This window comes from Chelon labrosus (genome assembly GCF_963514085.1).
Source record: "Chelon labrosus genome assembly, chromosome: 22".
In the NCBI taxonomy this organism is placed as follows: domain Eukaryota; kingdom Metazoa; phylum Chordata; class Actinopteri; order Mugiliformes; family Mugilidae; genus Chelon; species Chelon labrosus.
In genome coordinates this window covers 15,975,495-16,002,128 of record NC_140355.1, presented here as the reverse complement: position 1 = coordinate 16,002,128, position 26,634 = coordinate 15,975,495, and the positions used below count along the sequence as shown (strand labels likewise).

Below are 26,634 nucleotides of genomic sequence, written 5' to 3'. Positions count from 1 at the left end.
GATGAGCAGCATTAGAGGATCAGCTTCCACGTGTCAAGACGCGCCCTGCAGACGTCCCCTGATTTTAAATGCAACATGCATTGATGACTGTCATTTTTTTATGTATAAGCCCGGGCTGAGATGCAAACAAGTGCAGCTAAAGCGGAGCACGGCGGCACACTAAATGTTGGATCACGTCTGCAACACCTTAAAGGGTGTGATATCCACAAGATGTTCAACTAGTTTTCTCGTGTGACCGGTGGCACAAAACATGATCGCTGCAATCTGTTTCGCCGCCTAGGCTTCTATTATAACTCCTCAGTAGGATGCAAACCTGCTGCCAGCCGAGCCACGGGACGCACACATGCTGAATTAATTGATAAAGAAAAGAAAAAAAACCTGCCTTCATTAACTACCTGTACAGTCTGCTTTGCTGCTGTAATATATTGCGAAAGTGCTGACAGAGGAGGAGAAAGAGAGAGAGAGAGAGGGAAAGAGAGAGAGAGAGAGAAAGAGAGAGAGAGAGAGAGGGGAGACGGAGGGGAGTATCGTGAGCCACATTATGTAAATAAGGTGCAGGAGCATGTGCCAGTTAAACCGCAGTGCCGTGCGAAGTGAGATGAGGCACAGGCTTTGGACGGCAGAAGCCGGGGCCGTCGGTAGATGGCGGTAACCCAAGAAACCTGATCCACCGGGCTCTCGGGCACTCTGTCTCAGTTTGCAGCACTCGGCGTTGAAGGCAGAGGAGCTGAACAGTTTTGAAGGACATCAAAAGAAACAGGAGAGCCGACGGCGGGTCCTCTCGAGTTTTGCGCGCAGCCCTCCCGAGCCGGAGACGGAACGCCTTGCCACAGAGAAAAACGGGAAAACTAAGAACACCATGGAAGACAAATCTAATTCGTTCTCCAGCAACAAGGAGGAGAAGGCGGATGGGAATAATGTTTTTCAGAGGCAAGACTCGATACAGAAAAATAACACGGGGGACAAAAAGGACCACGGCAACTCAGTGGGCTTCAAGGGGGAGCGGGAAGAGGCCATGGTCGGCTTTGACGATCTGGAGGGGGCGGCCAGGCAACATGGTTTTATGCAGAGGCAATTTGGGGCCATGATGCAGCCCGGAGTCAATAAGTTCTCCTTGCGTATGTTCGGCAGTCAGAAAGCCGTGGAGAAAGAGCAAGAAAGGGTTCAAACGGCCGGATACTGGATCATTCACCCATATAGCGATTTTAGGTAAGGGCTGGAATAGACACCTGCTCACCCCCCTTCCCTTTTCTTTTTTCTTTTTTACCCACCCCTCCCGTCACCCTAAGGTCTGCAAGCTACAGCCTGCACTTTCACACATATCGCTCTGTCATGGGCGCACACTCGCATCCTGCCCCAAAGCGCATACGCTAATCTACCTCTGTATTATAGGCAATCACGCTCCCGACGTGTGAGGGGCTCCTCTTGTTCAAAACGTGCTCAGCGAGCGCGTCTCATTGCGGCATTCGCGTGCGTTTCTTTCATCCGAAAAGGGGCGCGTTTAAGGCTAAAGGTGTATCAGAGAAATGTCCTTGGAAAAAGGCTGGTGAATGTCATGATTTGAAAACGCACGCAAAGCTCGGGGTTTCGGCTCGTCCTCCGCGCCGGCAGCAGCACAGTGCCCAGGTCCCTCATTGCGACATATTCCGCTCGTGTGCGGGGACCGAGCTGTACCTGGACACAACGTGACAATGCCATTGCACCATCAGGGTTGTAAACATTTCATTGTAAGGCGGCGGTAACACGACGGGCCTGTGTGTGTGTGTGTGCGTAAAAAAAAAAAAATGCACAGAATGCGGTAAAATCATGCAGGGAAACGGTTAACGGAGAAAATGGCCGTGTTTTGAATGAATTAGTGGAAGCTGGTATCCGAATCAAATCGTGGAGTTTTGAACACTTGCAGAACTAATGCATGGGAGGTGCATTTGTGAAGCAGCCCTGATGGGGAAATGTGATGGAATGTGTTTGTTTGAGAGGAGCTGCAGAAGGAGCGTGCCACACTTCCTTCCTTGGCACCCACTAAATGCCACAGTGACATCACATATTGATATTTATTTTGTCTTTGGCTCGTCATTCTCTCATCTGCACCAGCTTATTGGCTCATTGCCTCCAAGAGTGAGGCTGCAAAGTGAAAACTGCATTTTTTCTTTCCCCCCCTGAACTGCTTTGTGAAAGATGCAAGCTCTTTTTAATATTATTAATCGCTGGGGCGAACAGAGAAGAGCCTGGTTAGTTTTAGTTTACAAAACCCTGCCTCTAATTTGCTTAGCGATTCTAACACAGTGCGTTTAAATGGTAAACACGGCGAGGTCAGTGCGAGCAGGGCTGGTTTCTCACTAGCTGCCTGTTTACAGTTCACCACTTAACCAATTAAGCATCATCATCTGGCTCAGTCTCTGCACCAGCGTCCCCTGGCACAGCTTGATGGTGACAATCATCCCCGCTTTCCATATCAACGTGCCGGGGCACGTTGTTCCCTTCCCACAGAGCTGTCCGTGGTCCTGAACTTAGAGCAGGCCTGAGGATGCAGCACTCCATATCTTAAAAAGCCGCTGCTGATTTCAGAGCTGCTGCAGCCTGCAAACTAAAAAAAAAAAAGTGAAAACTCTGCAGCTTTGCCTTGCTTATACTGATATATATGTTTGTATTCATTATAATGCAACACGGAGATAGTGCACAGGTCACATGATGGCTCTAAATTGTGCAAACATCAACGGGATGTAATTTTTTTTTGCACTTTTCTATATAATTCCACATGAGCTAACTGGGATATCTTGGAGTCATGCACACAATGCACACAGATGCACAGACGCACAATGGCAGTGGGCTAAAGGATAAACGCAACACAACAGTCAATGAGCTTAGCAGACTATGAAAACAATTACGTAAAAGGGACTGACCCCTTCCTAAAGATGGCCAAAGATAAATGCACACCTTTCACCACAGCTGCTATTAACTAATCTAGAAATTCAACCGTCATACGGGCTGTATTTGCCGTACGTGTTTTGTCGAGAGTGGTTGGCGTTCCAGTGAAGAAGCGCGGGGGGAAACACTCCATAACATCGATATGTCTGCCCAAGGTTAATAACCCATGACGTTTTCCAAAAGGCTGTTTTTTCAGAGGAAGTTCTTGTCCTCTAGCCGGCACAAAGACACAGCCCTTCTACACCCCTGAGATTGCCACTTTGTCGAAAAGTGGTACTGTGAGGTAATATATTCCGGTTCTTCTAGCTACCTGTCATGCTGCTGCATAAATGATGGAGCATGCAAGGGTACTCTTTGGTCAGCAGGTCTCCCCGTGCTTTTCCTCTTTCCTCTTTTTCTAAACATCTTGCCACAGAAAGCTGCATTTCCAATTGTTGAAAGACTTTTTATCTTGGCAATAACTTCCGTATAGTGTGGTCAGACCTCGTAAAACCAAAACGCCGTATGGCCTTTTAATGAAGAGCCTTACGTAAGTACAGCCCATGAATGACACCACTATTCACACGGGCTTTATATTGCTATGTGGGGAGCGTTTGAAACTCAATATCCGACATATTCTTTGTACACAGTGGCTGCTTAAAGATTAATGGCAGGTTAGTAATATTCATTATTCATAGATTTTTAGAGAGGCCTCGTGCATGGACTCGTACCCCTCCGGTTCTGCTAAGGAGAGGCCATTGTCATAGTCTAACAGACTCTCAGAGACGTTTTCTGTTGGGAGTCTTTTTAAAGGAGGGAGGATGTTGCTGCTTTCAGGTTGTTATTCAAAGTAACATCTCATCACATTTAAGATCTCCGTTTCTTTTTTTGCACGCAGTCATTTTCCACCTCTATTGTGAAGACAAATAGGGCCAATTTTGTGTTATGGCAATCTCTCCTGGTCATTTTATAATAAATATAACCAAGAAATATATAAAAACATCCCTCATAGTTTCTTCAGTGACTGTTTTGCATTACAGAAACGTAGTGATGCTACTTTACTATTCGTATAAATAATTAAAGACATAAGGACTGGATAAAGATTCAGGACACCTCAGCATTTGTAAACAAATGTATATATAAGAAATGTAAGCATGATATTTGCTTGGCTATCTGCCCGTGTACTTTATTAAATCCATCAGTCATAGATGGCTTTAACATCCCTTTATCTGCTGCAAATTCTATATCTTTGTCGTCACAACATGTCACGTTATACTCGTCACGTTGCAGACTGGATAGGGCCAGGTTGTGCTGAGTAAGATCGTGCGGGGTTCCCTCTGTTGCTTGGCAGGATTGGTCTGGCATTGATTATGATGGATCACTTGTTGTAGGGAGGAAACCTACAAAGACGAAATGTGCCGGCTTCATCCGAGGCAGGATCGTTCTGACAGTGATTCCCCCGCCTCGACTGGATCAATAGCTTGCAGCTCCTGTTTTAGGAAGAATATATTTCCGGTTTCTTTCTTTTTTTTTTTTTTCTTCACGCGGGGCGCGTACATCTGGCAGACGCAACCAGCGCTGCTGCTGCGTCTGCAGGGTTACCGCCGCTGTGCTCGGGAACAGTCCTCCACTTTAATCAATGAGAACAGCAGCTTGTCGGTGTTTACGAATCAAAGCTAAACGCGGGATCAAAAATGATTAGCACAGAGTGCACAGTTCCTCTGGGTGTGAGCACATAGCTGGGACAGGGGGCGAGCCTATGGGCGGGAACCAGAGGGGAGCGTACACAGAGCACAGCAAGACCACCGCTGGAGGTCAGCCGGGATACTGAATGCGCCATTAGTGTTGGGAGCTTCGGTTCCAGTTGCATCTAATGCGCTCTGCTACTGGTTTAGCTGGGGATAGGGGTAATGGAGCAAGAGCTTATTAATGTAATGTAGCAAGAGACGTTCTGCAAAGGCACGCGACGGACAAACGGCGTCTCCTGCTTCAAATTAACTTTAAACCTATGACCGCCACTTAAAATTCAAACCTTATCTGCAGAAATGTTGTGTACTCTTCTAGACCGTAAATATATTCTTTCTAACGTAGAATATTTTGAGGTCTTTTTAAGTCAAGGAGAAAAAAACTAATGTTTTATTCATTAGATAAGTGGGTGTCTTCGAGGTCATGTACCGTATAAATACCACCTACTAAAGTCACGATAAAAATAGATGTATGCGAGAGATGTGGGCACTACGTGGGATCTCAACGCCGTTTGATGATTTAAACATGAGTGGAAAACATCCAACGTTTCCATTACGGTTATTTAACAAATGCCGATATTAAATTCTTCATAAAGTTTCTGACGGGGGGAAAAAAAACATGATCGTGGATCGTGGCGATATTTCTTGCACACAGAACCGTGAATTTAGATTATTTTGTTTTTGCAGTTTTTGTTCTAACATAGCTGTTTATTTAAAGGCACAGTTATTTTTTCAGCAGGTAGATGTAAATAGACGCAATGACTGCAGCCTCTTGTTGAACATTTATATATAAATAAAAAATATTAACCTGTGCCACTCACATATACCGGTTGCACATTATCCCTGCAGGTCAGCGGAAGTCGCATTAACGGGCGGAAAGGTTAACAACAGCGCAACTGAGAAGCCAGCTGTGCTTGTATATTCCACCGGTTAAGCTATGGTTTACGATGTGTGTGTGGCATTAGCCCGTGTGATCCTCGTGCTCATTGTTGTGTGTGTGTGTGTGTACGCTGCCATCACGGAGACTTGAGCGGGACGAGAGGCTTCAGAAAAAAACCCCAGAGTGCATCATGTACCGTTCTTAAGCATCCACTCCACGGGCCTCGCATTAATACATGCTGGTGTAAAAATACCTGCAAGTGGACATTACGAAACACCTAGAAGACCGCCGTTTAGTTGAAGTTGAGCACAATTATCGGATACGTGATCCGCGGGTATTTATAAAGCCAAGGCCCGGGCTTAATTTATTCAAACAGATCCATTACTGCGTGGCCGGTCTGCCAGCCAGACAGGCAGCCTGCCAGCCAGCCAGCCAACCAGCCAGTCCACTTCCACCTTCAGCATCAGCGTCGGACGGGCAGCAAGGCAGAGCAGAGGCAGGCGGTCAGAATGCAGCAGGGATGGCGTCAGTGGAGAGTTTTTAGAATGAGATAGGATTCCTGAAAGCATCTATTTTCATTCACGGCTGCTTGGCCTTTACTGGGGCCCGGGACACTTTGACGCTCAATCAATTCTGGCTCTGTCAAGTTTAACCCTTAATTTCAATCCATCTCTCTCCCCTACTATCGCGCAGTTTCTTGATAATTAACCCACCACAACCGTTTTCCTGCTTTGCTTTTCTGATCTGTGTGTGTTGCTCTGCAGGTTCTACTGGGACTTGATAATGCTCATCATGATGATGGGGAATCTAATCATCATTCCTGTGGGAATAACCTTCTTCTCAGAGCAGACCACCACGACTTGGCTGGTCTTCAACGTGGCGTCGGACACCATCTTCCTGGTGGACCTGGTCATGAACTTCAGGACGGGGATCGTCAACGAGGAGAGCTCCGAGATCATCCTCGACCCCAAGGTCATCAAGATGAATTACCTGAAGAGCTGGTTCGTGGTGGACTTCCTCTCCTCCATTCCAGTGGATTATATCTTTTTAATAGTGGAGAAAGGCTTTGACTCGGAGGTATATAAAACCGCGCGTGCTCTGCGAATCGTCCGCTTCACCAAGATCCTCAGTCTCCTGCGTCTGTTAAGACTGTCCCGGCTCATCAGATACATACATCAATGGGAGGAGGTGGGTATATATATGTTAGACGCAGAGAAAACCGCGCTGATCTGTGACAATCTTGAGTGAGTCATGGTGTGTATCTTGTTTATACGTCAGTGCTGCGTGCCGGCTCTTCTTCTCGCCGGATGCATTTCCCAGCAGCGCGGCAACAAACTTGAAAGGTTACTGCACAGATTTAATTGTGCACGTATAAATCTAATAGGTGCTGTCAATCACCGCCGAGCAAAAGGCTTATCTGTGGATAACAAGTGGTAATGTCAGCTCATTGATGGGTGATATTAATTCAAAAATCACATCGTAGGTATGTAGGTGTAGATATAAATATAATGCCCTTTATAAAATTTGAGCCCGCACGAACGACTTCTTTAATATCCCTGGTCGTTCTAGATGAGTCTAGTGGATTTTGTGTAAATATCACAAGGTTACAGCCCACTGGACATAACCGAGAGTGATACATTATTACCCACAGTTGAGTCACTGCCCTTCCTGACTCAGACTATTTAACCAAGCTCCAGCGTCCTCCTTCTTCTTCTTCTTCTTCTTCTTCTCATGGAAATGATTTCATTACACACAGGCTGATGAAAAGATTCCCCAACTCCGTATCACGACGGAAACATTTCAGCCGCTTCAGATTCCGCGACGTAACTGCACGCCTTGATTCGGCTTAGTTAAAATGTAAATAGGTGAACATAACAGCATCGCTCTCATCCCAGACGTCCTTGGAACACAGCTCCCTGTCCCTCCCTTCTTGTTATCGCTGCTGTTATCCTCGCCGTCTGCCGTCTACAGCAAATTGTGTTGGTGTCAGGGCTCAACCTGAGCTTCTTTGGTTTATATATCAAGCAGCAAAGGGGAGATAATGCGCTGCACACAGGTGGGCAATCAGTGTTTCGCTCCTCTAAGCATTAGCTCTCATATAGACACATTAATGAGCCGAACAGCATCGAGACAGATTTTGGTGTAAACAGTGCAACCGCACTATGCATCCCATCCCCAGCCCCCACGTTATGGATCAGTGAACATTTATGGTGCAGGAAAAGATCATCTAGTCCCAATGAGGCAGCTGACTTTTCTACTGGAAGCTTGCATTTTTCTGTCAGTGTATATTTTAAACTGTTTCACGTTGCTGCATGATGCGGCATTTGAAAAACAGAAGCATTGTTTACGCTTCAGCAAAACGTTCTTCTGCCCGCGCCAAATGTGGTTTCCGGTTTCGGGACTCGGCGGCCACACACCGCGGATCACATTTTAAAAAACGAGCACAGTGTGGACGGCAGCGGCTCGGTGTAATTATCTCGATGTGCACACCGTGTGGGGAGCTGATTATGAAATTCAAATAGGCCAGTATAATGTGTGGCTCTCACGTTAGCAGAGTCGCACGCTGTGGCAGGACATCACAGTATGGGCCGGGTTAGAGGAGCAAATAGACTGCGCCGCAAGGTTAATGAAAATCTGCAGCGAGCATGCAGCCAGACGGTACGTGCAGAATTTAGGGATGTGTCATAACACAGCCCTGCTCCACTCTCCCACGTCATCCCCCTTTGCCTCCAATCGTCTTTCTGCTTATCAAACTCTGGCTCCTTCTTCCCCTCCTGCCCTCCCCCCTTTCCCTCTTCCTCCCCCCTCGCATGCTTTTTCTCACCCTCTCACTTTCACGGCATGTCATCCGCTTTTAGCACTTTGCCACTCTTTGGACGTCGCCGTGTCCAACCCCGGTGAACTTAAAAACGCGGATCGTCTGGCATAGTTATTTAATATAGCCGTTTAGGTGTAACCGCATTAAATGGACACACTGAATAATAAACAAGAGCAAATCAGACACATCCACAGGAGACGTGAGAGGGAAGAAAAGGCACTCGGTGGAAGAATTCCAAGCTGTCGTAACATGTTACGTGTAGGATGCAGGATTAGAGCTGTAATGGGGGGACAAATGTAGTCTCCTTCCATCATAATGGGTCCCAAGCAGTGAACCATCATTACATCAGCCTTGGGATGGACTCAGTTAGTTAGTCAGACACTCAGCTCCTACAATAAGTCATCCTCCAGCCTGCATGTCCTTTCGTCATTCCTTCATCTGTCGTGTGCTCCCTGCCCCCCTCTTCACTTTGTCACCATCCCTTCCCTCCATCTGCGGAGCAAAGTAGGCTGTTATTTCATCAGTGCAGGCTGGACAGTCAGAACTGGGCTAAGTTCAGATTTGTTGTTTTGTCAGCGCTCTTCATAGATTCTAATGGGGCGCCCATTAAAGGTCTGCAGCAGAGAGAGAGAAGCTGCAAATGATTATGGATGTTTAGCGTCTCGCAATCCTTTAAACGTCACGGCAGCAGACTTTTCCTACTTAGCTCGGTGGATATGGAGGGTTTTGGTCTGCAGAGCTGCAGATGTGAATGCTCTGCTTTCATTTGGTAAATGCATTTTGCTGTATGTTAGGTATTGTGGCAGTGATGTAAAACTAGTGTTGCTACCCATAAAGGAACTAATGCATCCTATTTAAAGTCTATGCAAAAAGGTTAACGCAGTGCAATTTGCTTCTGCTTATATACAGTACGAGAAAAGCCAAGTCTGCTCTCACTGGTCAGCTCCAGTGGCCTCGGCAGGCCATAAATGTTCGAAATCAGACCTGAACCCGGCGGTGCTGCTGCTTGTGAAGGAGAGACGCAGGTGGAGGGAGCAATGTGAAAATTTGAGAAACTAAATCAGTACACGCCCCTAAGTGCGGAGTGAGTCATCAACATTTGAGGATGAATCATCACCAGTGTTTTCCAGGACATCACAAACTCCAATACAAATTCCATTTAGAGTATCTACAACCACTTATTTGTTATACGCTGGCGTATAAGTGGCATTTATTATGTAAAAACACTAAGTTTTAGTGTCATGATTCGATTTCGTGTCGCTATAATAATGGCAAACAATATCCTGTGAGTACAAAATCCTTTTACTAGAACTGATGGCAACATTTAGAATGAAACTTGTGATATTTGGCCGTTCACTATCGCATCCCCTGCTCTCCTGGTGTTTGTGATACTGGATGAAACTGTTTCTGTGCGTGTTTCCATGCGTGTTTGTTCGATCCATCATTCCTGTGTTTGTTCGCACATAATTACTGCAATGTGCAGTGCTCAGGGAAATGATAGCATGCAGTGTGAAGGTCAGTTAGAGGAGTAAATATGCCGTGTCCTCAAACACGACAATTTAAGCAAACAGCCGTCAAACGGAAGCTGCAGCGGTGGTTACACATCTGAAAATAACTCCGGTTGGTTCTCGTGTCGCCTTGTGCGTATGCAAACTAAAATATTTCAGATTACACCAGCGTGTTGTCCCTGCTTGTGCAGTTCGGTTTATTGATTTGTCATTTAGGGAAAAGGTTTTACAGCAGTACTAATGTGCTGTAGTGTTCCCGTGTTAGATCTGAATTATCGTTTGAGCCGGCCCCGTCAATGTTTTCTTATCAACAATGCATCAAACGGCGGCGTAATGTGAAAAGGGTTGATCATTATCGACAGCAGTACCCTCAGCTCCTTTTGGTCTTGGTTCACTCTCGCCGTTCTTATCTAGCCAGCAGCTGTTTCACAAAGCGAATCTGATAAACCCCCGTGTATGCTACCCGGCATCAAACAGCGGAGCAGATAAAGTTAGGAAGTAGCCAGTGAATTGATCGCTACACACCGTCTCTCAATAGATTACTAAATATAGCGCAGCAAACTGCATTTTTAGCATTTACAGATTGTGTATTAGCTGTCTGGATGTATTATGAGAGCTGGGTATGTGGTCAATCGTGGTATTACAACAATAAAAACACTTTCTTTTTTCTTTTTATTTTCTGGCTAAAGCGTTTAGGCGCCAAGGCCAGCCACCTGTCACTCTCGCTCAGAGCACACACCTCTTTAATTATGCATAACTTACAGTCTTGATATAAGCATTACATATGAGTTATGTTAAGTTCACCCCCCAGGTGTCATAAATAAGAAAACAGAGCAGGGCTTTTAAACATTTAGTTCTACGGGGATTGACTTGCTTTTAGAGCCTCAAGTGGTCGTCCGCGGAACTGCAGCTTTTGGCGGCTTTAATTTCTCAGGAGGGTTGAGCTTGTTTGGCTCACGGTGATCGTATTGTAGCATTTAGCAGCTAAAGAGCCAGATGTGTCCAGTTGATGGAAATTAGAACAAAGCCAAAAGTAGATTGTTGTGTTTTTAGCTAACTAGAGGCTTATTAAATTGGTTAATACCTCTGTAACTCCGGCAATATACAGAACATAACATCTAAAATCTACAGCTCAGCATTTCCCCCCCAAAATAAAAACCCTAGTCATAGGTTCCTTCATCTCACCTATAGTGGCTCAACAGGCAGCCACACGTAATAGCTGAGTATTTAAGAATTCACCGAAATAATGAGAACAGTTTTAGGGGGCATTTTCCGCCCTTTCATCTTTAATTCCACCAGCATTTTCAGATCTTTCAAGGGCATTTTTGCCCCCTGCTCCTATTCATTTCTAACCCTGCTTCCCTTATTGCTCATCTTATTATTTCATGCCCTCACAGACACGGAGCTAATTATCCCAATGACCTTAAAGTCACATCGTTGTGTTTGTTTTTTTCCCCTTCCAACTTACGCCGTCACCTTTAGATGTGTGCTCACGTTGCTGGGGATCACAGTGAATTACGTTGCCAAGAATAGATTTATACGCCGCGTGCATTCGGTGCAGATTTTGGTTCATTGTATTTAATGAAAAGTGCAAAAAAGCAGACTGAGGGGATAACATTTTTAAACTGCTGCATAAAATCCCCAGAGCTCCCAGTGCCACATCTGGCTCATCACAGCCACCAGGCCTCCCGCCAGATCCCAGCTCAAGCAGGAGGGCTCAGGTTGGGCTTGTGGCAGCGTACCATCCCCTACGGGCGGCGCTACCCTTTCCGAGGCCGCAGGCGGAATTTGTCTGTTGCTACACTGAGGGTGACATTGTCAGCGGAGTAAACATGATATTTAGTGCACTGCATTTACTAGCACACGGTATTAATTAACTTACTCAATGCAAATAATGACATATAATCAATACTACGGTTTGACTCTGTGCTTATTATGAGAGAAAGGTATATTGATCCTAACTGAGAATTAGGAGTGATCAACATACTGTGTTATTTGATGCACAAAAAGATTAAAATGCATAGCGTGACACCTGAAATATACCTGAAGTAGAATTATTTAGTACACAAATACTAAATTAGCAGGATATATGCTAATTATGTTTTCTGTCATTGCATTCCCCACTTTTAACTTTCTTTTTATGCTGGTGATGAAACCGTGTCATCATGTCATCACCAAGTTGGTTTGCAGAACAGAAACGCACTGAAACACAACTATTCAGGGGGCTCTGCCAATCACATACACTGCATGCTGTATATTCTTAAATGGGCGGGAGGTGGAGGGGTCCTTTAATCTGCGATTTATTTTATGATGACAGGCCTGCAGTGATAACTATATTCAGCGTTTTAAAAGATAAATTAAGTGAATGCGTGCGAGGAGGCATTTAGCAGCTGCTTGTAGGAAGTGGCATCTATGGAGGCCCTTGTGTGCCACTCCACTTTGTCAGCATCAGACTCATGAGGCTGTCGCGCAAAAGTACAACTTGTTTCTGTGAACGCCGGCGTGACAGAGTGTCGCTTATCGAGATCATACCATGCTTTTACTTCCCAACTAATAACGATTACCTCGTATTATTAGCGACACTTCAAACGCAAACAACGGCGAACTGTCTCGGTTACCGAAAGCTGCTCCGTCTTTTCTCGCCGTCTACGTTTTACATGAGGGGATGCAGTAGTACGCGCTGGCAGCTGAGTGCAGAACACGATGCAAGCGATCTGTTTAATTAGAGTCTGCCTGTAGGGATCGGTCGTTCTGAGCAAAGGTGCTTGATTCGCGGTAGGTAAAGTGATCTGAAAGGGGGAAAATGTGAGCCAGCTGACCTGAGTATCCAGTTCACTGCGTGGGAGCCGAAGAGGAGACTTTAACTACATTACACTGGCTAAATATGGTCTCCACTGAAATAGCCCGTACTGTTGTGTGACAGTGCGACAGCAGACCTTTTTTTTTTTTTCCCATACCCCTCCATTTTTAGAAACAGTCTGTCAACAGACAGATGATGATGATGATGTTTGTCAGTCTTTTTCTCCATTGTCTTATGGATTTTCATTTAATCACTTTGGAAAACTAAAGAAGGGCAAAAACGCAACGGCTCAGGTTTGTGACAGATGTTATGGCTGATGTACGGTTCAGCTATCTGTAGCTCATGTCTAATAATGTACTGTACAATGCACCTACTGCGTGGAATGATCAAATACCGGCTTTATATATATATATCATCGCCATTAGATTTCCTGAGGACTGGTTTTGAAGCTCAATGTGGGCGACACCGTCTGTCGTCATCTTGGCAGTACCCGACTCCTGTTAACTCCTGGCCAATTCAAAACTGGCCGTGGAGCTGAGGGAGGCATATGATGCCTAGGCTAACAGCTAGCAACTATGAGATCGCCCATTCAACGAAACCATGTCCGCTTTTTGTGCAAAACGCTGCAAACATGTTTATTTCTCTTATAAACTTGAGCATTTTTACATGGACTTGTACAGGGACTGATTTGGAGCCTTTTTTTTTTTTTTTGGCATCTTTGCCTCGGCCTAATTATTTAAGCCTTAATGTTGCCTCTTATAAACAACTTAACTGTCTTCTTAAAATACTATTTCAATTTCAAAAAGCCCAAGGAGAACTCTTGGCATTTCTGTTTTTCTGCAACAATCAGTCAATTAAAGATCAGTCAATGTTTCCTAAATAAATGATTTATTTATCTGTCAGTAAGCCAGTCGATTAATCAATTACCGTCACAGAACTAGCAACTGGGACTACCTACTTTAGTGATGATGTAAGTTAATTAAGGCAAAGTACAGGCCCTGTGAGGTGAAGAAAGGAAGTCACGATGAAGCCTTTGTACTCTCCAATTTTGCCCCCTCAGCAACAGATAGTTCGGTGCCAAAGCAGATTAGTGGACCTGGGTTTACGGAGTCACGTGGACTCGATTCACCTGTCTTTGGACGGGCGATGCCAAGCAAGCGCTCAGCGCCTTGAGGGCCAGCGCTCCAGCCTCATGCTGGGGACACAGGTGCATAATCACACGCAGACATACACAGAAGGTGTGCTGAGTCATGTTTGAGATTAAAAGAGAGAGCAGAGAGAGAGAGAAAGGAAAAACAAAGAGAGAGCTAGCCAGTGGCGTTTTTTTTTTCCCCGTTTGCGGATCATACGGCAACAACAGTAACGCCAGAGCTACGTATTGTGCAGACCCTCTTGTGAGTTATAATTACAGACTGTAAGCTAATGCTAAATTGAAGAGAAATTCAAATGTGATGCATTTTTTTAACCCACATCTACTGTGCATGCAGCTTATCAGCAACCGCAGTGCTATCTTAAACAAAGACGACACAAATCTATAAAGAATTATGCTTTCTGTGTTTTCTGCGATAAACCATTTATCACAGAGAACAGTAAAATGGCATTTATAGGAGGATAATTAAAAGGAGCCTGGCCTCATTACCATGTTCTCTCAAATGCCATTTAGTTGCAGGACACACATATGCTCGTACTGAGGAGCAGTACTGTGATCAGCTGCAGGAGCCTCCTTAAAAGGACCGTGTTGGAGCAGAGCCGTGGGCTGGTGGCTGTATACAACCGTTTCCCCGATCTGTGATGTGATGTGATGTGAGAGGGCGAAGATTGTCGTGGGACTGTGTCATGTCTACAGTATGTGTTTTTGTGTTTGAGCGTGTGCATCTGGATATTACATATCCTGTGGCCTGGGGGTGGCATATAGCAGCTTGGCAGCACAACCGACAACTTGCATGGCTAAAAAGCTCTGTATGTTCACACAAAGTGTCGATGCCGATGCAGATGCATGGGTTCACTGCTGCAAAGACATGAAATCAATCAGGGAAAAACACACACGTGAGTCGGACGATTTAGCTTCAAACATACATCACAGACGTCTACGATTAGTCACCAACACAGCTACTGAAAGTTGCTCCTCGGAAAGTTGAACAACCTGGAAACATGTTTCATCTTTGGAGCAGGTGTGAGTTAGCCCAGATTTTGTGTTGCTGTTGCAAGAAGCACCCGTAGCTGAGGCTGCACAGCTGGCTGTTTATATTTAATGTCCCAAGTAGAAGAATAGGGGACATTATTTTTCAAAGCGCACACAATTGTCTCGGCTCTTGTTGAGGGTATGTTGAGGGCACGGAGGGAAAACAAGGCTTTTTGAACGACAGTTTCAGATAAATTCCGCGCCTGGAGACATGGATGTCATTTATCAAACGGAGGCAGCAGCTTGTAAGCCGTTTGTGTGTCAGGGGTGAAGTAAAGGAGGATATACGTCTGGTTGATAGGGCACTGCAGATTATATGAAGGTTAATAAATCCAGTCCTAAGATTCTCCACCACGCAGCGGCTCTGATGAACTTCATGATCAAACCTCCATGGTGATTGCGCCATGACTTTTTTTGACAGCCAGCCCATTTTCTAGCGAGCATATGGATTCAGTTACACGGAAGCCTAGGGAACGTCAATCGCATTTATACAGCTCAGATCTAAGCATCTGCTGGAGCGTGGACTGTTTTACCTGCCTCCACTTTGATGCTTCTCCTCGTTCTTGAAATTCAAAGGCTATTTGTGAATCTGGATTATTATGGTTTCAGGCGTGTTTTAGCTCGTTTTATTGGTTAGTTTTTAGCAAATGAAATGCGAGTTAAAGTAAAAGCTGCAGTACTACCACATGCATATATCTGACATGTGCGAGCATGTGCAAGTATAAGCGTGCATCATTTGCATATATTTCACGCATGCATATGCAAAATAATGTCACTGCTTGCATATTTTTTTTAACAAATCCATCTGGTAATAAGAGATAAATAAAAGGGCCCAGCCAGGAAATAACTCGCCACACTAACCTGAACACATTGCTAATTAGCATGCTACACACTAAAGCAGTATGAATGACCAGCACACATTTCCAGCTCATATTTAATAAATTTGTTAATTGTTAATACGAATTACTATCATTCTTGCAAACTGAAGTGCAAAATGAATAAGGCAAAACACGCTGACATGGAGCACGGTCAAGAAGGTGGTCCTGAGCGATCAGATCTCAGTGCAATTTACGTGCATCTTTACTATGTTCACTGCCGTCCACTTGGGATTAGAAAACGGGGCCCAAAATGCATTCAGCACACAGCAAGAGCAAGTCACTCTTACAACACTCTGAGGTGATCAAGGTTGTTCGTGTTTGCCGTGTTCTTTTACCACTTTGACTGTAAATGTGTCCTGGGCAGCACTGACAGACTGTCTACGCAACTAACCATCTTCTGTGTAAGCAGAAAAACTTACTCACCGGCCTGCTAGAGCTGGTCTGTACTATTTCTGCTTTTTCTTTGTAGTAATTGGGCATATCGGTTAAAAAACGTTCGGGAGCGCTCACTCAAGACACATGTGGAGATGCACTGTAACACCAGGTGTGAACTGACTTACTTAGAGCTGTCCACTTGTGATTGGATTAGCCGAGACACAAGTTAATGCTGGGTGTGAACTGGGCCTTAGACGGGGAATGAAATATCTACAAGCAGTAACACAAACGAACGAAGAAATCAATAAGATCAGTGCCCATGCTGCAGACTAGCATCCATACTTGGATAAGCACATTGCATATGCATGTGTAGAGGCACTATTTCTGACGCCTATGGAGCAGTGACTCTTCTTTATGTATTTCTGCATTTTTCATCAGTGCTCAGGCTCCACGGTGGCGTCTGTGCATGCTTCACTGCGTTCGGTTCAGCAAGTCTTAAAACAGCGGACCTCCTTTTATGGAGAAAGCTAACAGATTAGCATTTTCATGTTTACAACGACCCTTTTGGATTTATTTTTTTATTCCGATTTGACTTTCTGACAAGACGTGCCATGTGAATTGTTATGTTTTCGCTACTGGGGGATGCGGCAAAGAAATGTAGCGCATTGGTGGCATGAACAGATTTGGGCGCCCCACCCTACACGAAGTGGCGCAGAGCATGACGGTAGGATGTCGGAGGCGAAGCAGACCTTTGTTGTGCTGCGCGCGTGTGGGAGCTGCAGCCTGCGGGCGGCTATAGAGCTCAGTCATGTGTCTTTATGTGTGAAAATCTGACTGTCACACATTTGACATTTTGTGAGGAGGGAGACCTCTCGATGTTTAAATGAGAGACACCCGTGAGCTCAGGAAATGTGCTTTTTTTTTTTTTTTTTTTTTTTAAATCACATATTGGGAAATTGCATTTCTCCACAGATTTTTGTGGAGTACAGTTGCTTCTTTTTTAGCTGCAGTTCATTTTCCTTGAAACACACACACACACACACCCGAGCCCCAACAAGCAAGTAAAGTCACACACCATAGCCTAATGGACTCCTCCAGTCCAATTTTATCAAGGAAACAAAACTGAAGGACAATGCTTTCTCCCCCCTCTCTCTCTCCCTCTCTCTCATCCCGTCTGTGTTGTTGTCGTCTCTGTTTTAAGACACGGTCTTCTGAGGATGAACATAATGTGCCTTGAACTGTGTTCCTGCTTGGCTGACTGAGGGAAGCTCACTCTTGCCCTACAGGGTGGAAAATCCCAGACTCCGCTGCCTGAAAGAACAAGTTTTCCTCCTTGCTCCCTGCAGATTTAACCCATTTCCCCTTGCCAAGCCACTCAGCGATCCTTCTGTTGCTAGTTGGTCTTGTTAACCGCGGTAGAGAGTGATAATTGCTTGACCATATGGTTTAGAGTACAGTGTTAATTGTCAGGCCCGTGATGTTAAAGGAGAGAGAAAATTGCAGCCCCGAACCCACTGTGGCTGTGCTTCGTCTGCAGCCGAATGGACGGCTAAATACGCTGCTAGCGATGTGTTATTATACTAATGCCTGCACAGTTTTATTAAAAAATACTAGTTAAATTGATAAAAGAGTGGACTGAGAGAGGGGTGCAGGCGTTACTCTTTGGGTATCAAATATTGAATATCAAACACACACTCAACGACAAAAGTGTGCCTTCTATAGCTTCATAAATAGAACGGCAGGAGGGAGAGGGAGGCAGGGAGGGAGAAAGCGTTGAAGTGAGACATGATAAAAATAGTCTAGATACGTTGAATGAAACAATGCATAGTCGCATAGTTTAACTGTGGATTTCTTATTGCGCGAAGTGTTGGATATGCAAGTGAAGCTTTCAGATTAGCAAAACCCACAGGAAAAGGGTATTTCTTTTTAAAATCCTTATTTGTTTTCCACTTGAAAAAGCCATTAGTCACACGCAAAGACCCACAGCAGATAGAGGCGCAATCATACAATATGCTTACGCCGGTACTCTGCTGTCACATGAGATGCGACACATGTAAACAGGCCTACGCCAACAACTGCCGGCTGGCTTTACAGGTCACTTCATGCCGTCATCGTAAGCTGATGTATAATACATAAAACGTTGTGTAGTCCTCCACCGGGAGTACCTCTCCCTCTCTCTATCTGTCTCTGTGTCTGTCTCCCTCTGTTCATCTCTTACCGTCGCTGTCAGTCCGTCTCTCGGTTTGACGCAGGATATATACACAGACATGTCTAGGCAGTAAAGACAGTAAGGGAGACGGAGAGGCTGCGACACGGAGAGGAAGGAACCGAGAAAGAGATAGGGACTAGTCTGGACAGGAGGCTGAGGCTTGTTGACGGAAAAAAAAAAGAAAAGGCACATGGAACCAACTTTTATGCTGCATTGATTCAGAATATTAATATAACTAATAGTATAACAGTTTCAGCAGTTAAATTAATTCAGCATCTGCTTCCTCTCTCAAAAAATATTTCTTATTTTTAGCCTAATCTGTGTAATTAAACTTTACAGTATTATTTCATATTTAGTTTCGTTCTTCAGATTTGTGGTAAAGTAAATAAAATAGTCAGATTTCCTCTTCTGTCCGTCACAGAGGGATATCCCCCTGTGATTCATGCTTCCCTCTGCTTGGTGTGCAGAGTACAGTAAGCAGACAGATGACAGATATGGTCCTGGTAGGGGGGTTTAAGTGATAAGTGTGGAGATTAGGCTAATCTCAGTTATTTCTGTCGGCCGGACTGTTGTCGGTGGTTGCTATGCGTGCGGCGTGTGTAGGAGAGGAGATATGTCGCATGGGAGTCACACTGGAGGAGGAGATTCCTGATGCTCAGCGGGGGGGAAGCTCATAATCGAGCAGCGCGGACTCTTGCAAACCAGCCTGGAGTTCTCCTCATGAATCATTTTGTCAATAAAACCTGTTCCCAGAGTCGTACATCATTTTCACACGTCCGAAGCATAAAGACAAGCAGATAATCTTTGCATCTGAGGAGCTGGGACAGCCAAAGTTTAGACATTTCTTTATGGAAAACAACTCGATCATTGGCGATTAATGCTCCATCAATCAACTAATTGAATAATTGACTGATCGTGGCAGGTCTGTACGTGATTGACTGAGTCTGCACGAGGCGTATAATGATCCCGTGGCTGTTTAGAGGGGAGCGCCACCATTCATAGCAGACATCCTGTAATGATGCCTTGTGCTAATTAATTAATTAGTAACCAACGAAGCGTTCAGGGTTCTCCTTCTTCCACTTCCCAAGAGTTAATGTTGTGGTGGATGGATCTAGTGAAGCACCCTCCGTCCATCTGTCACGGTGACGTTGTGCTCGTCTGCGGGAATCTAAACACAGCCATTCATACCGTCTCGTATGGAGGCATCATTATGTCATTAAACCATATGAGAGAGGCAGTACTGTGTACACCGATCAGCCACAACATTAAAACCACAGGAGAAGTGTATAACATTGAGCATCTTGTGACAATACAATGTTCTGCTGGGAAACGACTGGACCTGGCATTCATTAGTGTGGATGTTACTTAGACATGTAGCACCCACCTAGACCAGACCAGACACCCCCACCCCATAGCAATGACACAGCAGGATGCAGCCTGACACAGGCACACACACAAAAACACTTTAGGAACAACTCAGAAAACATGAAAAACATGAAAAAGCTATCTGTGGGATGATCCACAGAGGCCCCTCCTTTCAACATTTTGTTGCCAGACACCACAGGACACCCTCAGAAGGCCCATGTCCATTCTCTGATGAGTCACAACTGTTTTGGAGGCACAAGGGAGACCTACACAATATTAGGAAGGCGGTCATAATGTTATGCCTGATCGGTGTATGTCCATGCGTGGCTGCAGGACAGATAGGATTAAGCAGCACATCAGCTTCAGACATGATTTTACAGCTAATATAGTAAGAGATAAGAAACTAGACAATGTACTGTTGCTCCACTGATTGATTACAACATATTGCCCTCATAAGTGTATTTATTATTGCTGGTTGTACGTCTGCCACAGTACACATAACGTTGGGAAGAAGCTACTATTAGAGCCATCGTAAGTTGAGCTTCAAATGTCAATCGAAAGCCGTGAATATGGATGATTCACCCGGCCTAAAAACCGTGCCCCCGCGAGGCCCGTCTGAAAGGGTGTGACCTCGCTTTGCGCCGTAATAGGAAGGGTCCATCTTGCTGATGTTTACATGAGCACAGCAGGTCACCCTGTGCAATCCAGTCAAATCCCTCCTGCACTCACATGGGCACTAATCTTCCCTGACTGCCTTCTTAGCACAGCCGCGACTCAGAGGCTACAGCACTCCCCCGTCCTCTCTTTCAGACCTCCATAACCAAATCTCGCCGTGTTTGCATGTCTGCTTTCTTTCTTCCTCTCTCGCGTTGTACTTTCCTTTTTTCTTTCCTCCTTTACTTCCCTCCGTCTTTCTCGCTTTCCTTCCTGCATCGCCCTTGCTTGATTTCCTTTTTTCTTTCTTGATGTTAAAATCTGTTCTGTTTGTAGTCTTACTTCAAGGTTTTTATTAAAGCAGATGATGTTTTTAATACGCAATGCAAAAAATTACAATGCGACTATATGAAAATAGTCTTAGATCATATGTCAGTGCTGTGTTCGTGACTCTTTACGCTGCACCCAAGAGGCCAGAAAAGCCATTTAGGAGGTAATTAGTCACCTGATATTGACTGATACTCTTATTACTACGCCTATTTTCTACATATTTGACGCAACATATTGTAGAGAATCCACTTTTTTCTGCACCCGGATGGATGCGTGCCTCTCCTTCATCTTTGTCTCCTTTCCTGCTCCCTCCATCAGCCCTCCGCCGTAGACCGACTAACTGGGGACACTGATTTAATTCCTGAAATGACGCTGTCAAACTGTCAGCGGACTCCCATAACTAGACAAGCGATGGAAAAAAAAAACGGGTCACGTGGGAGAACAGCTGCTCTCCGGGGAGCTGGCATGTTTTTGGGCAATACGTCGGCGCAACAAGTTCATAAATGCACAAGAGCCACGCCGTGAGCTCCAGCTCGTGTTTGGAGAGTTGCATGATTTGCTAGAGCCGATGTTATTTTGTTACCACTGCTCATGTTACAGGTACAAATCGATAGAGCATTCGTCCGTAAATACATTTACTCGTTCGCCTGATTCTCTCAGCGCAAAGAGTAGGCTTTTATAATCCTTGAAATACATTTCTGGAGCAATATGAATAAATTAATGGCATGCATTAACTGCATACATTAATCCCTGCAGACTCCAAGAACAGTGTCTGTATAATTACAGTTAAAAGAAGGCTTAGAAGACTGTGCGAGTCACAATATAAGAAGAAGGCCAGGATTCTTATATAAGGTTTCAACTCAATAATTTCAGTCCTAAAGCCGACGGCAACACAAAATTCTCACACAGCCCACCCATCATAAATGTGGTCCCTGTGGCTGTGGGAGCTTCTGCCCCACAGGATGCTGCCGCTGCCAATGCTGCTCTGAACGGTGGAGCAAAGATTAAGGCAGAACAGAAGTGTTGAGGTTATCGCGCTCACACGACCAAAATAGACGCAGAGCGGGTGAGACAGCGGGCACAGCAGCGAGGCCCGCGGTGCAGCCTGATGTGCTCGGGGGAAGAACAAGAGAATAATGCTGACGGACACAGAAATGACGGAAAACAGAGCAGATGAACGCTGTTCCCAAAGGAGAGGGTATTTTCTGCCCCCCCGTGATCGAGACGAGAGCTGACGGATGCTGGTTACCAGTGCAGTGGAGAAAACCACAAATCCTGCAGTTCATCCCTTTTCCTCTGAGCTCCTACACATCCCCTTGTGATATTAGCATCTCTTCAGCAGGTTTATTTGATGCTAAAGCGTCTGCTGAGGTCACGAGGCCGTCTTCACACATTCGTAGCTTAAATTTAATGTGTTGCAGAAGAAATTTAGAACATTTTCTGACTCTAAGCTTACTTATTTTCTAAAGAAGGCAGCAGAGGGTGACGATTACATTTCTGAATGTGCTTTAGCTGCAAACGTCCGCATGTGCAGTCATTATTACAGCTCCATTGTTTGCGCCTTGTTAGTGCCTCAGTGAAAAAACATATTTGATTCTTTCTGCGTGAAATGCTGTTGCTACTCTGAGGCTTTGTGTGGGATGAGTCCGCGTCTCCGGGGCTGAGACTGTTCTTTGTAATCTTTTGTCTTCTCGCTGATAGTTTAGAGATGCGGGGCTGCTGCGTCGCCGCTCTTTTAAGGAATATACCGAAAGCTACAGTGCAGAACTTTTACATACATAATAAAATAATGCCTATTGTATTCAAATCCATGTGAAATGAGATCAGACAATGCTGAGTCGGCTAATCTGGTGAATCTCTCTGTATTTTTGCAGTATACTGGAGTTTTAAATCCGTGGTGACATTCTTAGCTATTTCTGGTTTGCCAGAGCTGAAGAATGGACCCGTCATTAGCAACGTAGATGGAATAGGGTTCTGCAAGTTCTCATGCAGAAAAATCTAATTACAAAACGGAGAGAAATTTCAACTGCTTGAACACCACAATCCATTACGCTGGTAAATATAATCACGACACAGCCTTCTCCGTGTACTTTACAAGCACCAGCTTTTCCAACACGTCGGACACATTCCCATAGGAGTCGACGGTTGAATTGCATACGTACACAGAGCCATGTGGGAACGAGGCGTGAAGCATCGACAGTCCAGATGTCGTGCCATATTCTGTGACCCATGAGAGGCAAGACATGTGCATATGTATACACACAGCAGATACACCGATCAGCCACAACATTAAAACCACAGACAGCGGAAGTAAATAACACCTTCTGACATTTCAATGTTACTTAGACATGTACCACCCATGTAGACCAGACCAGGCAGCCTCACGCCACAGCAATGACACTCCTTGATGGAAGCAGCCATCCCCAGCAGGATGCAGCCTGACACAGACACACACACACACAACTAAAAAAAAAAAACATAAAAACAGCACAAGGTGTTGACCTGGCCTCCAAATTCACTAGATCCCAAACTGATCAAGCATCTGTGGGATACTTCCCTCAACCCATAGGACCCAAAGGTCCCCCACTAACAACAGTCTGTTGCCAGACACCAAAGGACACCCTCAGAAGGCCCATGTCCTTACTGTCGACTGTGTACAAGGGAGTCCTACACAATATTAGGAAGGTGGTCATAATGCTGTAAAACCAATGTTGTAATGGAGATGGACAAACATCTCAGTCGTACTCTGCTATTTTCTACTTTTCACTCCGCTTCATGAATTAATGTTAACTAGCACTTATGTCAGATTTCCATACAAAACATTATTAAGCACTGTAGTGGATTTAATTACACGGCTCTACCCTCTATTGAAATTATACCACTGATTACAAATAGATGCAACCACAATAATCCAACAGTACATAACTCTGACAGGGACCATTGTGCGTTATGATCAGTTTTATTTTTATGTGCCTGCTGATACTGCATCTGTACTTTTACAGAGTGGCTATGCTTCTTTCACGTCTGGCTACTCTTCCACGGAAATCACGCTTTGCTGCGCGTGCACGCCGTGAAGAAACAATGATCTCTACTTTAAAGTGTTCCTCGCTGTATTAATAGATCACTACCTGTTTTCTGCCCGTGTAAATATCCCATTGATCACTACCTGCCTTTTTAATTAAGTCTCTGGCCACAAATTACTGTTGGGCCTCATTACCTAAATGTACTGCCTCCGTGCTCCGGCTTTTTAATGCAGACGGTGTTTCTGCAGATGTGATTTGGCAGCTACATGCACAGCGTCGCTCGAAAAGGCTCTTCTTCTCTCCTCCACTTGTGCAGTCTGGTCTATTCTCGTCTTGTATTATAAACAGATCTGCAGACCGTACAGCATCTCTGAGCGCACACCATGTCGCCCGAAGCTCTTAAATAATGTCAACTCTGTTTATGTTTATTTATTGCCGAACTATACGTTAACATGATTACGCACTGCACATTATAGTCACATGAATTATAATTACTTCCAGCAGGCTGCTTTCTTCTGGAGGAGAGAATGACATAATCAATGTGTTTCTGGGTGGAACAGTCCAGATTTAGCTTCATCTGTTGGTGCCCTTTTTAGTGTCGTTTCTTTTTTAAATGGCTAATAACTTTTTTTAAGCATATAGTAAAAAATATGAAAAAAAAATAAAAATAAAACATGAGCCTTGCAAAGTCCCAGTGAATTCTCGCTACATGATAATATGATTTTTCACATCCAAGTTCAACTGTAATTTTGTGATTAAGCGAAACCAAAAGTGATCCAAGAGGAGATTTGCAAGACGGCGTTAAGCGGGAGAATTCCAGATTTTCCTGGAAGCAGTTTTGTTATCCTTCAATGTAATAGCCAGTGGTGGATTTAATCCCCTCAAATTAGTCCCATGCTAATCCTCGCTAACCTCAAACAGAGGTCACTCATGTCCAATTTGAAGATGCATAAAGAACGCTGTGTAACCGCGCGACCGAGGCCTGCAGCTCGGCGGAGAGTAATTCTCCTGCGTGCTCTTTTCTCTGCACGTCAGATTTATAATATCCTACAGTGCGTGCATCCACCTGACAGTCTGCAGCAGTGTTAACTCTTTAAAGGTTGAAGTGTTAGATCGCCTCTTTGATTTTTATTGACTCTACATTATGGCTGGCACTGATTGACGTTCTTTATAGGAGTGTATTTGTGTATGTAAATATATAATACCTGCCAGGTTGGGAAACTCTCATGTCCTCCCCTCTACCGTACTGAGGCCCAGGCTAGGCCGAATGTGAACGAGCGCCTCTGCTGGCTGGACACAATCATCATGTGACTTTGTGTCACTATCATACCACATCTTGGCTGTTTGTCTCCACTGCATTATAGGATTATACTGACCTACGCCCCAGTCAAATTTAAGCTTGATGCACTTAATTCTAAGCCTATATTTTTGCCAAATCCAGCCTGAGAGCTCTCTGTCAGTTGCACCTTTCCCTGTGGTGGTGCAGTTTAGAAAAACTTCATAACGGCGGAAAATGACTGCACACTGAAGGTTATCCTGTACGATCCTCTGACCTGACCGCTGAGCTACGCCTGGAGCCTCGTCCATTAAGAACTCTATTAATAAACAGCTACCTTGTGGCAACCAGACGGTTCACAGAGATGCCCCTGAAACATAAACCCAAACAAACTCCACATTGTGTTAACGAGTTTCTACATTTCCCCCCCTGCCCTGGTTTCTGTGACTCAGCGTGAGCCAAAGCTCGCGGAGGCTTCGCTACAAAGTTAGTTATAAAACCTCTCTGCCCTTCACACACATCACCTGCTCCCTCATTTTTCAGACATCTTTTTGACTATGCATTAGTTTTAAGGAGGAAAGTGCAGACGGGGAGTTGACTCTTTTCTGTTCCTGCCTGCTGTGGATCATTTGCAATTCAAAGCGAGGCCAAAGAGCTACTTTCTGTTTTACCGTCTGGTTTTGCAGTGTGTACCTTTGGAGGCACTTTACTTTATATCTCCCCGTCTTTGTTTTTGCCTTTTGTTCTTTCCTAGCATGACATTAAACTGCAGATATAGGCAGAAGAAGAGATACTAGGTGCACCAAGACAGCTGTCCTGTAAGCTAGTGGCTAATTTTAGCCTTTCAGGGCAGTGCACCGTATCTCCCTGCGGACGAGCTGAACCATAGAGGGATCTGAGCATCAGCTCAGGCTCTTGTTCTCTCCTCTGTTCTGTCTGTGGACACTGTCCTTTGTGCCGAAAGGTTACAGGACAGTCACAATGGAATTGGGGTGGAGAGATGAGGATTCAAAGAGCTTTTAAAAACACCTGGGGTTTCGTGGGGTGGTTAACGGCAGAGGTTGCATACAGATGGAGAAAAAAAATGGTATAATTATATCAGAGTACATATCAGCACAGCTTGAAGTCCAGCTCAGATTTGAATCTGTGAGAATAGGAAGCATCCTCGGAAATTTGGTCCAACGGTGGTAAGTGTTTTTATAAATTCTCAGATATGCAAACCACAAAATCAAAACAGAACCGAGGAGAAAAAGAAAAGGCAGACAACGCTAAAATAAACATAGGACTGGGACATAAATATAGCAGAGTACAGTAGTAGCGTAAAAGACGCCGGTGGCAAATAAAATGTATAATAATAACAAAGTATTGCTTTATTAATAGACCACAACGTATGTGCAAATAATCTGTAGAATTTTAATAAATGTACTGTACGTATACTTTAGAAAAACCTTTATAAGTTCACCATTTCTCTCTTTTTTAAATAAATAAAAAAGTTTATGATGAACCAATTAAATTGTCATTGCATTTATGATAAGTAGAATGGGGTAATTAACCCGAGATGGAAAGCAGTCAGCTTAAAAATAGATATTAATTACCTGAAAATCACAATCTTTCAATTCAACAATCTGGGAAATGAGGCAGGTTTATTATGCGAAACGGACCAATCAGTGAGCACCTTTCTCCACAT

General features: G+C 44.6%; 1 protein-coding gene across 1 annotated transcript in view; it reads left to right on the top strand.

Annotated features, from left to right (window-relative positions):
- Window positions 1-786: 786 nt before the first annotated feature.
- hcn1 (hyperpolarization activated cyclic nucleotide-gated potassium channel 1) overlaps window positions 787-26,634 on the top strand; it is a gene marked incomplete at its 3' end in the record, with an annotated part of 58,971 nt that continues 33,123 nt past the window's right edge. Inside the window, exons 1-2 of the mRNA XM_084572928.1 lie at window positions 787-1,209; window positions 6,294-6,717. Coding sequence (XP_084429054.1) covers window positions 860-1,209; window positions 6,294-6,717 — 774 coding nt within the window. The 5' untranslated portion in view covers window positions 787-859. The remainder of the gene's footprint in view (window positions 1,210-6,293; window positions 6,718-26,634) is intronic.